General features: G+C 39.0%; 1 protein-coding gene across 1 annotated transcript; it reads right to left on the bottom strand.

The window, feature by feature from the left end:
• Nucleotides 1-2,091: 2,091 nt before the first annotated feature.
• LOC121749441 lies at nt 2,092-3,057 on the bottom strand. The gene has a single exon (XM_042144010.1). The coding sequence runs from the start codon at nt 3,055-3,057 to the stop codon at nt 2,092-2,094; it is 966 nt and encodes a 321-aa protein (XP_041999944.1).
• Between the last annotated feature and the right edge of the window lie 18,429 nt (nt 3,058-21,486).

Raw genomic sequence — 21,486 nt, 5'->3', positions numbered from 1 at the left:
CGCTGGGCTTCTATGAGCTTGGTTCTCAAATCTGGCTCAATCACTATCGTCGCCAAGCTTCCACCTACTGTCTCGGGCGCTTCCACTATTTCTAAACTCATCTTGGCGAACTCATGAATCAACGATTCCCAGTTGAGGTTAGTTCTTCCTACTCAAGGCATCGGCGACCACGTTCGCCTTGCCCGGATGATAGTTAATACCACAGTCATAGTCCTTCACGACCTCTAGCCAACGTCGTTGTCGCATGTTTAGCTCCTTCTGCTCGAAGAAATACTTGAGACTCTTGTGGTCCGTATAGATTTCGCATCTCACTCCATAGAGATGGTGTCTCCAAATTTTCAGTGCATGCACCACTGCTGCTAACTCCAAATCATGGGTCGGAAAATTCAGCTCATTCGGTCTCAACTGTCGGGAAGCATACGCTATCACCTTCCCATCTTGCATCAACACGCATCCTAGTCCTACCTTCGACGCGTCCGTATAGACGGCGAAGTCCTTGTCGGGTTCGGGTACTGCTAGGACTGGTGCGGTAGTCAACTTCTCCTTCAATAGTTGGAAACTCGCCTCGCACTCTGGCGTCCAAACCACCTTAATTCCTTTCTTTAGTAGTTGCGTCATCGGTCTCGCAATCTTAGAGAATCCTTCAATGAATCGTCGATAATATCCTGCCAATCCCAAGAAACTGCGGATTTCACTTGGCGTTTTCGGCGATTTCCAATTTTGCACGGCCTCGACCTTTGCTGGGTCTACTTGAATTCCATTTGCCGTCACAATATGACCAAGAAAGTTCACTCGAGTCAACCAGAACTCACACTTACTGAACTTGGCGTACAGTTTCTCCCTTCGCCACGTTTCCAACACTGTTTGTAGATGCCATCTATGTTCTTCCTCGTTCTTTGAGTATACCAACACGTCGTCGATGAAGACTAACACAAACTTGTCAAGATACTCGTGGAAAACTCGGTTCATCAAGTCCATGAAAACGGCTGGGGCGTTGGTCAGCCCAAAAGGCATCACGACAAATTCATAATGGCCATAACGAGTGCGAAAACCAGTCTTAGGCACATCCTCTCGTCGGACCTTTAGTTGATGATACCTTGATCTCAAATCCATTTTCGAGAATACGCCCGCTCCTCGAAGTTGGTCAAACAAATCATCAATCCTCGGCAGTGGGTACTTATTCTTTAAAGTCATCTTGTTGAGCTCACGATAGTCGATGCACATCCTCATCGTGCCATCCTTCTTCTTAACGAACAAAACTGGCGCTCCCCATAGTGACACACTGGGTCGAATAAAACCCAAGTCTAACAGTTCTTGCAACTGAACCTTTAACTCGGCCAACTCCTTAGGGGCCATTCGGTATGGCGCCTTTGATACTGGCGCTGACCCTGGTTCCAAGTCAATGGCGAACTCCACGTGTCTGTCGGGCGGCGGTCCTGGCAAAGCTTCAGGAAACACATCGGGAAAATCTCGCACCACTGCCACGTCTTCCACTTTCAACTCCTCCTTTTCCTCTCCATTTAAGTACACAAGATACGCCGGACGCCCTTTTCTTATCATCGTAGTTGCTTGCAAAGCGGAGATTATGGAGGTTCGTCGATTCATGGAGATCCCGTTCAAGATAGTCGGTTCTTCGCCCGGGGCTTGAAAAGAAATCTGTCTCTCTTTACAGTGAATCGTTGCGTGGTTCTCGGTAAGCCAATCCATTCCCAAGATTATGTCTACATTCTCCAAAGGTATAACGTGCAAAAGTTGGGCCACTACTCCTAGTTCTCCTAACACAAACTCTATGTTCGAGCAAGTTCTCACAATGTCAATCAATCCTCCAACCGGTGAAGATTCATTCAAATTCGACTCAAGCTTAGCAGTAGGAAGTTCTAAGGCATTCACACATGACACGGAAATAAAAGAATGCGAAGCACCCGTATCAAACAGCACAATAATAGGCAGTTGTTGGAGCGTTCCCATACCTGCCAAATTCTCCTTGCCCTTGCTGGCTTGGGGTTCCTGCCCTTGATTCCCTTTGAGTGCGTATGCCCTTGCTTGCTGTGGGGCCACTTGTCGGATTGGTTGAGGCTGTTGTGGTGGTCTCTATACTTGCCCATTCTTCACTCCACCTTTGTTGTTGTTTGGGCACTCTCGAGACATGTGCTCGTTTCCACTGCAGGCGTAACACCGGATGCCTCCAACTCGGCACTCTCCAACATGATGCTTGGAGCACCGATTACAGTAGGGTGTTCTCTGCGGGTTTCCCCTCTGCTGTGGCACCAATTGGCGCCCATGATTCTGCGGTTGCCGAAAAGTGGAGAAGCGCCTCTTATTGTCAAAAGGAGCTCGATTTCCCTCCCACTTCCTTTTGTCCCTAAAGTTCGCTGGGGGTGCAGATGGGGTAGGGTTTGTTGTCCTCTCATTCTTGGGTAGTGCTTCCTCCACATCTAAGGCACAACCCAACACCTCAGAATAAGGAATTCCCCTGCGACTGGCCACAGCTACCCTTATCTCGGGCCTAAGGCCGGAACGGAACTTCGCAGCCATCTTCTCGTCTGTATCCACCAATTCTGGCGCATAACGAGTCATCTCACATAGGGCGCGGTCGTACTCCGTGACCGTCATACTTCCTTGTTTTAAAGTGTGGAACTCCACTACCTTCGCCCGCCGATAACTCATGGGAACATACTTATTGTAAACTTCTTCCTTAAACTCTTCCCAAGTAAGCGCCTCACGGCGAGCGGGGTCCATGGTTCTCTTCTTCGTTTCCCACCAAAAGTCAGCGGGTCCTGTCAGCTGATACGTCACGCAGGCCAGGCGTTCCCTATCCGTGCATCCCATAAACTCAAAGACACGCTCAATGTCGCGTACCCATGCCTCCGCCTTCGGGGGCTCTCCCAATCCATCGAACTTGGGTGGGTTCTCTTTCCGAAAGGCCTTGATGTACTCCCTTTCGTTAGGTTGGGGTAGAGGTGGTGGTGGAGGCGGGGGTGGATTCCCGACACCTCCCTCTGTCTGTTCCCCCACGTTGTTCTCCACATGCGGACCACGTCTACGTCTTGGGGGCATGTTGATCTAAAACACAGGTTAGCATCGTTGTGAGAACATCGTTATTAAAACATCACCACTTTCATGCACGCGTACGATACGATAAAACACAAGCACGTAAAGTTATGCGAAAAGTGGAACTTCCATAGATAACGTGGAAAGGAAAAACATAGTACTCGTTTGGAAACAAAAAGGTACTACTGCCATCGTCATAACAACTTAAGAAAACAAAACGACATCTAACTATCCATCGTTGTACTCTTCCTCTTCCGGGTCCTCTTCCTCTTCCGGGTCTTCTCCTACGTGATACTCGTCAACCATGCGGAGGGCTTCTTCGATATCCATGCTATCTTCCACATAATAATCCTCAAAACCCGGAACCATCTCTTCTTGTGGTACTACTTCTCTTTCTGCCGTGGGTTTAACCTCGATCACGTCTTTATCTTCCCATACTGTTTCATCTTTCCCTTCTTCTGTCAACGGTGGTCGCTCGGAACGTGAGTCAATCAAAGCACACGTTAGGGCCTTTAGGAAACCTTTCTTGTCGCCATCCATCATCTGGTTTCTTGGTTCATACCACATGAACCGACTGGCTGTTGTTTCCATCCAAGACTCCCAATTGTCGGGCATCAACTCAATTAGCCTTCTTATGCCACCATAGGCCGATACATGGTACCCGCAGACATCTCGCCATAGGGTTTCAAAACGGGCGACAACCTCTCTCAAGGCTTTGCCTTCCTCTCTCTCAAAGTGGTCGTAATCGTATATCGCTTGTCGCATTCTGGCACTATACTGACTGCTCTTAAGCGCGGTTCGTTTCGTTCGTACCATCTACGTAAAGACGAAAGTTTCTTTTAAAACACCAAATTGTATTATTGTTCGCTTGAAAAGGTTCTTAAGTTGGTCGCGTAGTTTGAAAGTTTGTCGTTGTCTTAACGTTTCATATCTTTGCATGCTATTGTTGTAGTATTTTCGCGCATAATTCACATTTAGAAACATCACCAAGTTCATGCTCACACGTATTCATACCACATCGATATCACCTTTGTACATACAATACATGTCTTAATTATCACGTCAATCATACTCGTATTCCACGCAATCATGCTATTACAACATCATATTTACGCACATAGTACATGCTTAAGTTATCAAGCCAATCATGCTCATATATTCATTCCATTACAACTCATCCTTATGCATATCATTCATTCACATGCATAAACTTGTCAAACGTCATATCATATCGTCATCCATTTCATGCATCTATCTCACATGCCTTCAACAAATAAAACATACCTCACTTTCATTGGTTGAGCGTGATGCTGTGGATGTTGAGCCTTCACGACACTTCTAGTAAAAAAGGATTCACTAACTTAGACTCAAAGTAAAAGAAGACTCTCGGACCAGAGCGAAAGAACAAAGCTCTGATACCACTCTGTCACGACCGCCCATACCAAGGGTATCACAAACGCGGCGATCGTGACCGACATGCATGGACAACAGTTTAAAAGAACAGCTTAAGACTTAAAGAAAGAAAACAACTTAGTTTAAAGAAGTTTAAGGTTTTTTTTTTAAAGACGTAAAGAAACATACTTTTAGAAAGGGCACCGGAAAAATTTGACTTAAGAGATACAACTATATATAAAAAAAACTAAGGTAAAACGAACATTTAACTTAAATCTCGGAAAACACCACTTTCAGAAAGACAACGTAAACACTCGTTTAAACCTAACATCACCATACATGTTCAAACACAACACGAAAAGATAAAGGTCTTAAGACATAATTTAAAACATAGCAGCGGATAATTAAGGTTCAGGGAGAGTCAAGGATCACGCCTATGTATGACGACACAACGTATCCTAGGGTCTTTAGCCAGCTCAACATCCACCGCAACATCCCGCTCAACCTGCACATAAGAAAAATAATATGCAGGGCTGAGTACTTGTTGTACTCAATGGGCTCATGCCGAAAACATTTTAATAAGTTATGTCATCCATACCAGTGATCTCGGGTTTTAAGCAGTAAGAAAAATATCACGAGAAACACAAAAATTCAAGTCTGGCCAGACAATTCATCTCCCCGCTTTTCACATCAATCCATCAATCACATCACAGTGTGACGAAAGTGTGGCCACACTATTCGCCCACGAGACCGGCCGACTTGCAAGGACGGCTCACGGTACCACCAGTGTACACAGCCTGATAGGGTTTACGGCCCTACTCAGACCCGAATTCGTTTCACAACACAGCCATATAGCCTAACGGAGTAAACTCATACGAACTAGGCATCAGGCACACAATCTCTTAAAAAAAACAACATGGCATGACATAACAGTTAAACCACCCATATATCGCCACATAATATTTTTCGGAAAAGTAAAAAGGTTTGAAAAGAAAACCCACCTCGTTCGCTTAGCAATTCACAAACCAACTTAGCAACTCTCGATCCTCGAGTTCACGAATACACAACACCCTTATCGATGACAACATAAGTCAGCCTCACACATCAACATATTACTATTCATGTCCTATCGTTTCTTTCTCATCGTCTTTCTCAATTCCCCAACCCAACAAACGTCACAAAGGTGTAAAGACACACGCATCGCATTTCAACTTATCACACGTGATCACATAATTTAAACACGCTCCTTGGACATACATGCATCATATAATACTTTTAAACTTGAAACTAGGTGTCATTTTAACAAGGCAGAAAACTGGCAGAACTGCGCGACCGTTTTGTAAAAATCACTATAAATTCACCCGACCTCAAAAGAAGCTAAATTTTGGTCACAATACAGAGGACACCTTCAAGTTCATTCATGAAAATTTTCACACCGAAATCACGTCATTTGTTCAGTCATATCACATATTAAACTCTCTGGTCGGAACATACAATTTCTGACAGTATTGCGCAGTTCATTTGAAAAATTCACCATAAATTCATACGATGTCCGAAAAGGCTGGAAATTTAACACAACTCTGAATACACTTCAAATTTTCATATAGTTTAAGAATCACATCGATCGGAGGTCATTTGGTCAGTCAAACAGAAAACGAAACATTCATGGCGAGAACTCAAGTTTCTGGCAGATTTGCGCAGTCAACTTCAAAAATTTATTAAAATTTATTTTTTGATAAAACGGGCTAAAATTCACATGAGACACAGAAAACACCTTGAAGTTTACTCAGTAAAAATTTCATAGCAAACTTCGTTCGTTTGATGGGTCAAATACAGATCATAAGTCACTGGTCGTGCATCACAGATTTCTGGTTCAAGTTCGAAAATAGGGTTTTTAAAACTTCCAGAACACAGACACCGTTTTTTTTTCCATGCTCGAAAACACATAATCATGCTTACACGTTCCTCATACACATATTTGCACATAACTCATATTATTAACCAAATATTTCAATCCAACACACATGATTTCAATCAACCGCGAAAAATCAAACAAGTTCTTACGAAACACACTTTCCCTCCCGTAAAAAAATGCGATCTATCAAACCTACACCCTCTACATGCATGTAGGACTCAAGAACATGGTCAAAACGGGTAGGGTGATAGAAAGTGAGCAATATACCTTCTTTGACACAAAACGAATCGGTCGAAACGATGAACGAAGCGATTCGTCGGAGACTCTTGAAAATAACTTCAAAGGATTGTAAGAATAAGAGTTTGATGGAGGATTTTTGGAGATGGGAGAGTGGAAGAGAGGGGGCGAAATTTTTGAGGTGAATGGGGGCTAGGGTTTGATTATTTGCTATTTATTTGTTAGGTTTAATCCATGGGTAAATTAAATAAAGAATTTGTGGGGGAAATAAAATATAGGCTAATGAATAAAAATCCCACAATTTAAAAGAATAAAATAGGCATGTGGGAGAGTGGAATTTTCGAAAATTCCATGTAGTGCACAATCAAAGAATTTATTTGGTATTTACTTGAAGAATAAATTCATAACTTAGGAAATAAAAATAATGAATACAAGGGAACAATTAAATTAAATCTCCAAGTAGGAAATAAAGGAGGGGGCCGAAAATTCTTGGGTAATTGCACAAGGAAATTATTTAAACCCCCAATTAAAAGAATAGGATTTAAATTAGGTAATTTATTTATAGGAAAAAAAGGCTCCCATAAAATAGGCAACAATTAATTAAATTCCCACAAGGAAAATATTGCATAGGGGGCGTGTGATATGGAAGAAAAGTAGAAGAAAAATATTCACATCCCCAATTAATTAGACATATGAATTTATTTGAATAAAAATGGATTCCACAAATTAGGAAACAAATAAAATATCCTCCAAAATTTAGTGGAGGGGCCGAAAATTGCTATCCAAGGAAATATCCCAACTCTCTATTTATTTTAGGTGAAGAAATAAATTATAACATGATTTAATTGGATTAAATTCAAAGGAATGGAGTCAATAAAGCACCAATTAAATCAAAATGAAAAATAATTCTTTCTCCTATAGGAGATTTTTGAAAACTCCTAAGGAAAATAAAATGGAGTTCGAATTTCATGTAGTACCATCTAGGGGTCATTTGGTTTGGATTTAATTTGGATAAGTATCCCAAAACAATTAATTAAACCCACGAAATGAAATATTATCTCAATAATTAGGGAGGGCCGAAACTTTCAATGAATTGACTCGAAAAAGGATAAATGCATGATCCTATTAATTATTTCCCCGCATTGGAAACAAATATAAAATCTCAAGCTCATCATTCCACATTAACCACGACAATTTATTTCACGCAAAACACTTAATCACATAGAAACAAAAGTTTCATAGTTCCAAAATTTAAAAAATTCACAAGACCAATAAAAGGGGTCACAAAAGTTTGGGATGTTACAATATCTCATTATGTATCTTGTTACAATTGGAGCTTGGAATAGTACTTGGCCGACCTCTTGCTGAATTGAAAGTAGACTGTCTCAGAAAGTTCTGCGCACGATCTTGGCCATACCATGGTTTCTTTTGTTCATATTGAGTTCGATTACCATCCCACTATCTTTTGTCTCCTGGACTTTGAATTTGAGCACGTGGCGGTGGTACGCTAGGCATAGGTTTCTCTACTGGCATTACTGACTCATTGGCAAGCACTCGTTTAAGAGATTCAGAATAAGATAACCCATCATGGCTTGCCAGTGCCATTCTTATTTCATGTCTTAACCCACCACAAAATTTTTCAGCCATTTTCTCCTCCGTGTTAACCTGATTCGGGGCATATCTAGACATGTCAGTGAATATACGCTCGTAATCTGTTACTGACATCCTCCCTTGTTTCAGATTATAAAATTCCATTTCCTAATTCTTCCGATAATTTTTGGGAATATATTTCTCATAGAATCCTTCTTTGAATTGCTCCCAGGTCATATTAGTTAACTCTTGAGCCCCCATTATTTTTTTCCGTGCCTCCCACCAGTAATCTGCTTGCCCTTTTAATTGGAAAAACACACAAATTAAACGCTCTGGATCTGTGAGGTGAAATAAGTCAAAAATACGTTCAATTATGTGTGTCCAAGTCTCTGCATCCGTCGGATCACCCATCCCATCAAAATGACTAAATATCCAGGCATTAAACTTGAGTTCCTTTGAAGTCGGCGGGTGGAAAACAGAGACCGGATAAGTCCTCTCAACTGGAGATACGTGTGGGATCGCAGGTAAAGGCTGTAAACGACCAGTGCCCACCGTAGCTGGCTGATCGTTCAAGTCGTTAGGAGTACGAGCAGGGGCCTTGCCCTGACTGCGCCTTTTTGTTGACGTGTCTGTCGCTGTAGCACGTCCCATAGGTGCCTGGGCCTCAGGGATCCTCACTGGTGACCACCTTCTTTCATCCGACAGTAGTCTTGACGGGCCTGCCTCAGCATCATATCGTGCCCTATGTCCCCGAGTAACGGGCCAAGGAGAAGGTGGCATCATACCAGGAACGATACTCGGCTGACCCAGAAGTATGGATCCTCCTGCTGGGATGGGGTCACCGGGTAATATATATGGCCCTAGAGGAGCATGTCTGTATGTTAGGGTTTTGTATACTAGAAATCACCTTTCGAGTGATTTCATACTGTAAAACTCTAATGGTTATTTTCCAATAAATACAATAGATTATTTTTGTCATAATGTTGTTATGTTTTACATTTAATGGTTGTTTATTGCATATTTAAATGTATAAGCAAACGTAACAAAATCTAAGTCTTTGCTTTAGTAGACCGGTTGTGGGCTTCGTCCAATTTAAGGTAACACGGTCAGTTCTAAACAAAGAAAAATAAGAATTTCACAACCTAGATAGGCCTAGACTACCTATAGCGAAAGGTTGCAATGTCAGTCCGATTATTTCTAAGCCTTATTGAAATAAGATGACGTTGGTGTGGTATAGCACTGAATGGATCTAACAGCAAGACGAGTCTTTATGCTATCTACTGAAAGACTAGGTCTTGATAATTAATTTCTTAATCAATGTACGTTAGCATTGAGCATACGATATTGAGTATCCACTACTTTGACTTACCACAGGTGCGAGTTTTTTGTAACCCAACGATCCAGGTATATTGGGTAGTGGTGATCATTATCTAGAGGTGCTAGGATTGCTATTATGTTGAAACGTGCGCGAGGAGAGTCTCGTTTGATAACATCCACAAGAGGAGCTCGAAACAAGGTTTTATTATTTAGAACCTAGCTAGTTGGAGTTTAATTACTCTATGAATAATAAATAAGAGTTTCTTGCTATGTCCACTCTTAGAATTCGAAATATGTTAATTAATTAAGTCTATAGCAGACATTAATTAATTAATGGATATTTCTATCTTAAGCGCGGGCAATAAAATGCAGATAAAGGAAACCCGGAATACTTGTAATTTCGGATTTGGAAGGCAGTGCAATATTACTTCTGTAGTGGCTGCTCGTAATATTCCAATATAAGCTTATATTAAATTGTGAGTTCAATTTAATTAGTAAAAAGCTAATTGGGTGAGGCCTGTTCCAAATTCTTCCTTAGATCCCTGACTGGGCCCAATGTGTGACTTAATATAAATAGGAGAATAAAGGAGACAGAAATAACTTTTTTAATACACAAAATTTTCGTCTCCCTCTAGAAAGAGAGAGCTCGAAATTTGTGCTTCCTCCGTGAGCAGTTTCTGTCTTCCATTATTCGAGTCCTAGTACGTTGGTGAGATTTGCCCACACAAATATCAGCGTATAGTCCGGGACACCAGTCAGAAGATCCGAGGTCTTGTATTGAAGATCTTCACGTGGAGACGGAGCAAGCCATCATCGATTCTTAATTAAATCTACGAGGTAAATTGGCTAATTCCGTAGTAAGCATGTTTTAGGGATTTTATGTGCTAAAGCATGTTTTTAATTCAAGTTATGAGCATGATACATGTGACAATTACGCGAATAGAATTTGTCTAAATAATCTGCTAAATAGATCAAATTCATATGATCGGTAAATTCATGCACGCTTCCGCTGCCAACCCCCTTCACTGTAAACAGTATTATAGCACAATTGAATTTCCCCTAAGAAGCGGAGGAAATCACCCGTGTACACAAAGTGTGGCCTACGATAAAATATATAATCCCCGGAGGTCATCCTAGCCCATTGCTGCCAAGTAGAAGGTAGTAGACTAATAAGTCGTGAAATCCCATCCATATCATCAACCCCATACCGATGGACCCGTCTCCAGAGCTTGCCAAACCAAGCAAGAAATTCTCCTTGATCTTCATTAAAGTGCATAGCACATTCCTCATACTCTTCTATCATATCTTCTGGGCTTTGTATCGGTGACATTCTCGTCCTAGCAGTCAGTCGGAAAGGGGCCATCTACCCTAAAACATTCGTCAATTCACATCTCTCTGTATCTATGACATTAAAATAAATTATGAAGAGATATGATAATATTCTATTGCCTCAAGATTCCATACTTAAGTTTTGTTACTTGGTTGCTTTCTACTTGTTATAATCTCCCATTAATTGTTACTTTTCACTCAGAAAAATGAAAGATGGTAATAGCTTATTTTCTTCTTCAACCCGATTTCTCGTTCTTTATTCTTTCATTTCCTTAATTACATAACTTGGCTTTTGAATCATTCTTCTGGTTGAGTGCGATAGGTGAGAGTGTTGAGAGTTGATCACCTTACAGTCTAGTGGAAAAGAGTCTAGACAGAGGAATGAAAAGAAAAATGACACTTTGGTTCAGGGCAGAAAAGAACTTGCTCTGATACCACTCTGTCACGCCTGCACTACCTAAGGATAGTATAGTATGGAAATTCGTGACTAAAAGGGAAGGGTTAAGAGAGACGGGGGTGAGAAATAGGAATGAGCAATAACAAGTACAAACTCAAACTGGAGATTATCAAAATATCATGTACTACATCCTGGACTACTTGAGTAGGAGTTTATACAGGACCAAAAGATAGAGTTATGATACAAAATAGGATTAGTAGTTCTAGCTTTCACAGCGGAAGTAAACAACACGATTTCATGTATAGAGACATAAACTTCAGAGGTCTTATTAGATCAAACTCAAAAGAACTTTCTCTCAACACCCTTGCTTCACCATTTTGCAGCTCAACCTGCACATTTAAAAATAAATACAGGGCTGAGTACAGGAGTACTCAATGAACACAGTGCCGAAAGATACAATTATACATTTGAAAGTATTGTCAAGTCATCACAGCAACACTCATGGATTTTCACTTAAAAGGCCCAAGCTTGCTAAAATTCTATGTTCAACCGTGGTCTAAGTTCTTTTACCATATCTTAACATTTGTGTACCGGGAAGGTGGCCACCTTCCACGACGGTCACATGACCGGCCAATGGCTCACAGTCCATTTGTGTACACTAGTCCAAGCAAGGTTTGCGGCTTACTTGAACCCGAATTCGATTATAACATGTTTGGCATAACCAAGGCAGATAGGCATAAATCATTTATGATGGGACAATAACATTGACGAGCATGAGTTTGGATTTTCACCAAAACTCATCTCGAAATTACTTTGGGATTTTTATCCACATTAGTATGTAGGATACAAAGCTAACCTTATTCACTTTCCAAGATGCTGGAAATTACTCTTTGTCTCAATGACACTTTCCTTCCGTTTCACCAAAACTCATCTCGAAATTACTCTTTGTTCTTATTATTATTTTTTTTAAGTCGGGAGATGAGGGACGTATACATATATATATATATATATGATTTTGTTGTTACACGTAGCTTATGCATAGTTGATGTTACTACGTGTATATTATTTGGTACCTTTAATATGCATTACTATAGTTAGGTATAATGATGGCTTTTTTTATTATTATCCTAATTTAATATTTGATGGATGTACGAGTTTTGTTATTCTTTCCACTTTTTATACTTTATGTCTTTTTGATATTGAATACTAGAGATTATCTAGATTCACTATTCATCACATTAATATTATTGTTGTTAAATTTTAATAATATATCGACTACTATATTCGATGCTTAAATTTGGCCAACATAATAAAAAAAATTTCAATATTTAGTCAAAGTGTTGGTGTATATATAAAATAAAAATAAAAATAGTGGTGTGCATATCTAATTGATTTATATGGAACTTTCGAACATGTATATGCGAAAGTTATATTTTTCTTTTTTTGGGGGGGTTATTATTTTATTTGAGTTAAGCATTTATTATAATTGGTGGTAACAACTTCGACAACTAATAATTGAAAACGAAACTTTCTACATGGGTCGCCCTGAACTCACAACTTTATCATATAACTATATAAGGCTTAAAGTTCAAAAAACCAAAATTCAGTTTTCAATTGTTATTTATATACATATTTAGCCATCACTTCTTACATTTTATAATATCAAAAGTTCGGGTCGTCACATGGCTGCTCGTAATATTACAATATAAGTTTATATCAAATTGTGGGTTCAATTTAATTAGTAAAAAGCTAGTTGGGTGAGACCATATCCAAACCTTCTATAGATCCCTGACTGGGCCCAATATGAACTTAATATAAATATGAGAATAAATGAGACAGAAAACATACTTATTTTCATTGATAATTTTCATCCCTCTCCTCTCTTTAGTAGGAGACGAAATTTTCATGATTTTCTCCTCCATGAGAAAGTTCTGTCTTCTTTATTCGAGTCATAGTATTTTGATAAGATCAACTCACACTGATTTTGGAATACAGTTCGGGAACCAGTCAGAAGATCCATGGTCTAGTATTGAAGATCATCGTGGAGAAGGCGCGAGCAATCGACGATTCTTTGGAGAATCAAATCGGTAACTCTAAACCGTAGTATTCATGTTTTAGGATTTACTTTCTTTGAGCATGAATTATTTTCGTTTTAGCATGCAATTATTTTTTAACATGTGAATTGATTAATCGCATAATTGGTCAAATAGATCCGTATCTGATTTATTTGATTTGTATTAGTCTTCCGCTGTGCAAGGGGCACCAAACCCAACACTTTTCGGGGTGCCGGATTTATCGTTGGAACTTGTCAACGACTGGAGTTATCCGTTAAGAGAAAAACCCTCTTAACAGTTTTCCTTGACTCAACTTATAGTTTGGTTTGTTTTATTATTTCCTTTGTAATTTCCATTTTACTTATGTTGTTATTTCCTTTCGATTGTAATAGTTGAGTATCATATGTACACGACTTGAGAATTTTATCCGAATATTTATAACAAAAGTTAGTAGAACGTGAGTTCTAGTTTTATGTATTACTCTCTTCATTCGCCAATAGATGACCCATTTTTTACCGGCTTGAGTTTTAAGAAATTGTTTGACTTTTTAAAAGAAAGTGGTAGAAAAAAATAGTGGAAGGTGAGTGCAATTTTTTTATAATAGTTTTATACTCCCTCCGTCCCATAAAAATATGTGCACTTTCCATTTTCGTCCATCCCACAAAATATGTGCATTCTATTTATGGAAAGTTATATCAATTTAATAATGTAGGTCACACTATCCACTAACACTATTTTAACTATCATTCTCCTCCTCTCTTACTTTACCATACTATTCTCCTCATCTCTCTTACTTTACCAATTTTGTCTTAATTCTCGTGTCATACTCATTGCCCATATTTTTATGGGACGGAAGGAGTACTAAAATATGAGTAGAGTGAGTTAGTGTAATGTAAGTCCACTCGCAAAAAGTGATAAAAGTTAAATGAAACATTTATTTGTTTTAACTATCATTCTCCTCCTCTCTTACTTTACCGTACTATTCCCATCCTCTCTCTTACTTTACAAATTTTGTCTTAATTCTCGTGCCATACTCATTGCCCATATTTTTATGAGACGGAGGGAGTATTAAAATATGAGTAGAGAGAGTTAGTGTAAAGTAAGTCCACCTGCAAAAAGTGATAAAAGTGAAATGAAACATTTATTTGGGGACAAAAAAAGGAAATAATTGAACATTTAATAGCAGACAGAGTGAGTAGTTTATAATAGTGAGTTAGTGTTTTTTTTTAAAAAAATGACTCCTATATGATCATATATGAAGGAGGATATTTTGTAAATAAACTCCTACAGAAAGGAGGAAATTAAAACTGATGTCAAGAGGACTCAAACTCGGCACCTCATACAATAATGTCTAAACTCCTTACCGCTAGGACAAAGGCTCTTGACTATAATAGTGAGTTAGTGTAATGTAAGCCCCCTTGCAAAAAGGAAACATTTATTTGCCAACAGAAAAAAGGAAATAATTGAACATTTAATAGCAGACATAGTGAGTAGCTTATAATAAAATGTTAGCTTATACTAAAATGTGAGTGAAATAAGTTAATGAAATATAATTCTATCATCAAAAGTAAAAAAGATATTTTATAATAAAAAAAGATATTTTATAGTACACAGCAAAAAAAAAAAATCTTATTTCACCACATAAATTTTTAAAAATATGATAGGAATCTGATTACAATCAATAATTTTTGTTGAAAATGAACGTATAATACAATAATTGTTACAAATCGATACTTTATAACAAGTCTAATTAAATTCAAAAAATAAATTTATCTTAGAAATCTGATTACGGTCAATAATTTGTGTCGTGTTGATCTCCTCTTGAAAAAATAATACTTGTATTGTGTTCGTTAAATGAATATTTAGTACGTATAATTGTTACATAATCAATAATTTATAACTAACAAAATAGTACTAATATAATTAAAGTATGATTGATATGTAAATAATTTACAAATTAAGTGATAGGAGTATTTAGCTTCAGTAATGTTTCTTTTTCCACTTATTTTATCTTGTAAAACTTCCTTTCGTTGTTTTTGTATAACTTTATACTCCGTATATTTCAATTTTAACAATGGAAAATTATGTATCTTATTCTTCTTTTTTTTACTTTTTGTATTTGAAAATTTATATAACAAGTAATTTATTTATTTTTGTTTTTTAATAAATTTTTATCAGAAATTAATTTAAAATTGTAAAGTTATGATATTTGCAATCTATCCCAGAGTTCTTTGAATGCAATCAAAGAATAAGAATTAAATCTTTAGCTCCCGAAATATTTAAACATTTAGTTTATATTTTTAATGGTACTTCAATGCTAAATATAATATTGATTTGTTTAAGATTTAAACATTTAGATCAATTCGGTGGCTTATTGTCTATTGATTTACCTTCAATTGCTAAATTTTTAAATGGTAAACATTCAGATGTAATGCATAAGAAACAATTTCGTGGCTTATTGATTTACCTTAGTTTATGAGATTTTCATAAACTAAAAGACCTTATCCGATAGCTAAATAGGCAAAGGATGCCACCGACCAACAACCGGCCCAACCTGCAACACGCAACGGGTGAAAATCATGCTAGACCTGCCCCGACAGGACAAACAAGGGGACAAGGGCAACCTACGAGAACACAAACCAACCGCACGACCCCCACCCCTCTGTGCTGGACAAGGCGAAATCGGGACGTGCGGTGGGGCCAGGTATGGAAGCAAGACCATCAACAAAGGGAGGTACAAACATGGCGCGACACGCGTCAAACAGTTGAACAAAACTATTGTGAACCAGGATGCAGAAGTGGATAATATTGTCGATAACAGACAATAACTTTGTGGGACGAAGGGAGTAATAAAATATGAGGGGATTGATTTAATAGAATGTGAGGTCAAATCAAAAAGGAAAGTGCGCCATGTTTACTGCCAGATCAAAATAAAAAAGTAAGTGTGACGAGTATAGACGGTCAAACCAAAAAGATAACTAGTGACACAAAAATAGAGTATATTTCTTACAACTCCGAGCTGGATCAAAAGGTGACATATTTTACAAAGCGCAGGGAGTGTAAAATTTGGACAATATTTGCAATCTAAAACAATAGGGAATAGCTTTAGCACAAAAATATACATTAAAGATAAGTAAAATGTGTTAGAAATAATGGGAAGAAATTCCCAAGCCGTGTACAGACGGTACTCTAACTATTACAATCGAAAGGAAACTTGCAGCAAAAAGAGGAATGAAAATTACAACGAAAATAAAGCAAACCAAATTTATAAGTCGAGTCGAGGAAAGCCCTCTTTCCGCAAGACAAATTACGCCACGGCTAGTGCTCACGGAATGGCGTATTGCCCCCAAAGATAAAACGACTTCCTCCTAACGTGTAGAAGCACCTCAAACCCGCTAGGCACCGGCGAACTTGATGGAGTTCCGAGAATCGAGCTATGCAATGCTCCTATATGTGAACTAGGATGTAGAGAGCTAGAGATAGAGAATGCTTGTTGTTGGTTGTGTCTTCTACTCTCCTAAGCTCCGCCTATTTATAGGATAGGGGAGGCCACCTCAAAGGTCTTGCATTAAGGGACACCATAAACCAAAAGTAAGTGAAAGGCCAAAAGCCTAGACTTTTGGAAATTCCACATGTTTCACATGTTTTCCTACAATCCCCCACATTGGTTAGAGCTCTGCCAGCTCAAACCAACACAAGACATGAATGCATGTATGCAGACCCTTTGCTCAATTCTCGAGAAACAATATTGCATTTGGAATAGTAGCTTGGGGCTTTGAACTTTCCATAGTCAACACTATCGGGCATACCGGCGGCCTGGTGGACGTGATGCCTTGAACCATTCCTCCTTAGTGTATACCGAGACAATAATATTGACACAATATTATTTACAAACTCATCAGTTCTCACGTTTGTGTCCTTTACTGGCCATGGAACACCACTTTGGATTCATAAGTGATTCACATGTTGAAGCGGCCCACACTTCTTCACTTACATAGGTGATTCTTTTCTAGGTATCCTGCAATACCCACCTCCTCGAGGTTTCTAAGAATCATTAAAAGTCAAAACTTAGCCTCTTACCACATGCAGGTAACAACACTCAATGCTTTCTAAAGAATGGGCGAAGATTAAAAATCTTCCGAGTGTTACAACTAGATTCATATAGCTTCGTTTTCCCATTGAACCAAGCCCATGGGATCTCCAATCGTATGGTTGGGTTACCACTATAATCATCTTTTAAGATGTGGTTTTCAGTCCCATTCCTTTTAGCAATTTATGCATTTGATCACGGTTTAAACCTTTTGTTAACGGATCCGCTAAGTTATCCACTGACCTTATATAGTCAACTGTGATAACACCACTTGTGATCAATTGCCTGACGGTATTATGTCGCCGACGAATATGTCGAGACTTACCATTGTATAAGCCACTATGTGCTCTCCCTATAGCTGCTTGGCTATCACAGTATATCACTACTGTCGGCACTGGCTTCTTCCAACATGGAAGACATTCTAGGAAATTTCTGAGCCACTCGGCTTCTTTCCCTGTTTTATCCAATGCGATAAACTCAGATTCCATGGTGGAACGAGCAATACACGTCTGTTTCGTTGATTTCCACGAAACGGCACCACCCCCCACAGTGAACACATAACCACTCGTCGAGAACGAGTCTTTTGAATCAGAGATCCAATTTGCATCACAGTACCCTTCAAGTACTTGGGGATATCTTGTGTACTGCAGCTCAAAGTTAAGAGTATACTTCAAGTATCTCAAAACCCTACGCAGAGCTTTCCAATGTTCCTTGCTTGGGTTGCTCATAAATCGGCTCAGCTTATTCACCGTACACGCAAGATCTGGTCGGGTGCAGTTTGTGATAAACATCAAACTCCCTATGATCCTTGCATATTCTTCTTGAGCTACAGGCTCACCCGTGTGCTTACTCAAATGCACGTTGGGTTCCAATGGAGTCTTAGCTGGCTCACAATCGAACGAGTGAAATTTCTTTAGCACTTTCTCAATATAATGAGATTGTGTCAGAGCAATTCCCTCATTATTCCTTTTAATTTTGATTCCGAGAATCACATCAGCTAAACCCATATCTTTCATGTCGAAATTTCTCTTCAACATATTTTTGGTTTCATTGATAATGGCACTATTGCTGCTCATAATCAACATATCATCTACATAAAGACACACAATAACAAAACCGTTATCTGTGTTCTTAATGTAAACACACTTATCACACTCATTGATAGTGAACCCGTTTGACAACATCACATTGTCAAACTTCAAGTGCCATTGTAACGGCGCTTGCTTCAACCCATATAATGATTTTACCAGTTTGCATACTTTACGCTCTTGCCCAGGCACAACAAACCCTTCGGGTTGTTCCATATATATTTCTTCTTCCAGATCACCATTCAGAAACGCAGTTTTCACATCCATTTGGTGAATCTCAAGATTGTGCAAAGCAGCAATCGCAAGAAGCACCCGAATGGAAGTGATTCTTGTAACAGGTGAATAGGTATAAAAAAAGTCATGCCCTTCTTTCTGCTTAAAGCCTTGGACAACTAGGCGAGCTTTGTACTTATCTATAGTACCATCGGGCTTATATTTCCTTTTTAGAATCCACTTGCACCCTAAAGCCTTACAGCCTTCAGGCAAGTCTACTAACACTCAGGTGTTATTTCTCATGATGGATTCAATCTCACTGTTGATAGCTTCTTGCCACCACGCTGCGTCTGGGCCAGACAAAGCTTCCGCCACTGACTTTGGTTCGTCATCCAACATAAAAGTTATGAAGTCGGGACCAAATGTCTTAGCAACTTTAACTCTTTTACCACGTCTTGGTTCAACATCCTCAGGACTTGACCTCGTCCTTTTTGGAGGATTAGAACTAGTGGATTCATCCATCATTCTTTCACTAGAACGATCCTCTTGTCTCTTACAAGGGTAAACATTCTCAAAGAATATAGCATTCCTTGACTCAATCGTTGTTCCTTCAGCCACGCCAGGCACAGCTGACCTATGGACTAGGAAACGATAGGCACTACTATTAAGTGCATGGCCAATAAAGATGCAATCGACTGTTTTAGGGCCTATTGCAACTTGTTTCGGAGGTGGCACTTCTACCTTCGCTAAACACCCCCACACTTTGAGGTATGAGTACGAAGGTTTCTTCCCTTTCCACAACTCATAAGGAGTTACATCCCTATTTTTTAGTGGAATTTTGTTCAGGATATGATTCGCTGTTAACACAGCCTCCTCCCACATGTTCTGGGGTAATCCTGAATTAATCAACAAAGCATTCATCATCTCTTTTAGTGTTCGATTTTTGCGTTCAGCAACACCATTTGATTGAGGAGAATATGGAGCTGTGGTTTGGTGAATTATACCACTTGCATGGCATAATTCTGCAAACGGCGCTACATACTCACCACCTCTATCACTTCGAACACACTTAATTCGACAATTAAGTTGATTTTCGGCTTCATTTTTGAAGTCTTTAAACGCTTCAATTGCCTCATCTTTACTTCTTAATAAGTAAAGGTAACAATACCTTGTGCAATCATCTATAAATGTGATGAAGTACTTTTTACCACCTCTTGTTTGCACAAATTTCAAATCACATACGTCTGTATGGATCAATTCAAGAGGTTTTGTGCTTCGCTCTACCGTATGGAACGACAGTTTAGTCATTTTGGCTTCAACACACACTTCACATCTTTCTTGTGAGTTAAACTTATCTACTTTTAGTAAATTAAGATTTACTAATCTTTTTATAGCATTTAGATTTACATGTCTCAATCTATTGTGCCATAAGTCAGAGCTTTCAAGCAAATAAAAGGATGTGTCATTTTCCTTATTGCTTATTCCTTTTCCACGGTGAATGACCGTAACATTCAGCTCAAAAAGCCCATTCACTAGGTGACCTTCACCTATGAACTTTTCATACTTGGTCAATATAACCTTTTCACACTCAAATTCTAGTGAAAATCCATGATTTACTAGAAGTGAGCCTGACACCAAATTATTTCGGATGTCTGGGACATGCAGTACATCCCAAAGGGTAAGAACTTTTCCAGATCCTAATTTTAGGAACACATTACCCACACCAACCACCTTAGATGAGGCTTGGTTTCCCATACGTACTTTTCTACCTCCAACAGATTTGTAGGTAGAAAAAGCGCTTCTTTCGGAGCACACATGACATGTGGCACTTGTATCAACAAACCATTCATTTGGATTGTTACCATGGTTCACATCGGAGGCCATTGCGATCACCTCGTGATCTTTGTTGTTTATAACAACACGTTCAAATAATTTGCACAATATTGTCTCCAACAATAAGTACACAATTATATTGAACCATATGTGCATTGGTATATTCAACAACCCATGCATCCCAATTATTACTACCAAGTCAAAATTGGTCTTGCTTGTCAACTGACAAACGATAAACACAATTCTCAAGAGAATAGATCTCAAGGAATTAACCATTTCGTAGCTCATGAACATTGGTACTGTTCGTTTCTTCATTCCAGCTTTGGTGCTCATGTTTCCTCCAACTTCAATTGGTATAATCCTGTCTTAGAAGAGTACACTAATTTGTCTTGCGATTGTTAGAAATAATGGGAAGAAATTCCCAAGCCTTGTACAGACGGTACTCTAACTATTACAATCGAAAGGAAACTTGCAGCAAAAAGAGGAATGAAAATTACAACGAAAATAAAGCAAACCAAATTTATAAGTCGAGTCGAGGAAAACCCTCTTTCCGCAAGACAAATTACGCCCCGGCTAGTGCTCACGGAATGGCGTATTGCCCCCAAAGATAAAACGACTTCCTCCTAACGTGTAGAAGCACCTCAAACCCGCTAGGCACCGGCGAACTTGATGGAGTTCCGAGAATCGAGCTATGCAATGCTCCTATATGTGAACTAGGATGTAGAGAGCTAGAGATAGAGAATGCTTGTTGTTGTTGGTGTCTTCTACTCTCCTAAGCTCTGCCTATTTATAGGATACGGGAGGCCACCTCAAAGGTCTTGCATTAAGGGACACCATAAACCAAAAGTAAGTGAAAGGCCAAAAGCCTAGACTTTTGGAAATTCCACATGTTTCACATGTTTTCCTACAAAATGCAGCAAGCCCTTTGCTGCCAGTCATCTTCTTCTTCTTAGAATAATTGTGATATGGAGTTAAAGGCG

This window comes from Salvia splendens, chromosome 9 (genome assembly GCF_004379255.2).
Source record: "Salvia splendens isolate huo1 chromosome 9, SspV2, whole genome shotgun sequence".
Taxonomy (NCBI): Eukaryota; Viridiplantae; Streptophyta; class Magnoliopsida; order Lamiales; family Lamiaceae; genus Salvia; species Salvia splendens.
Note: the sequence above shows the minus strand (reverse complement) of the source record. Positions and strands in the feature narration are given on the sequence as shown.

Coding starts and splice junctions, on each gene's coding strand:
- LOC121749441 (XM_042144010.1), bottom strand. CDS start 3,057: ATGCCCCCAAGACGTAGACGTGGTCCGCATGTGGAGAACAACGTGGGG.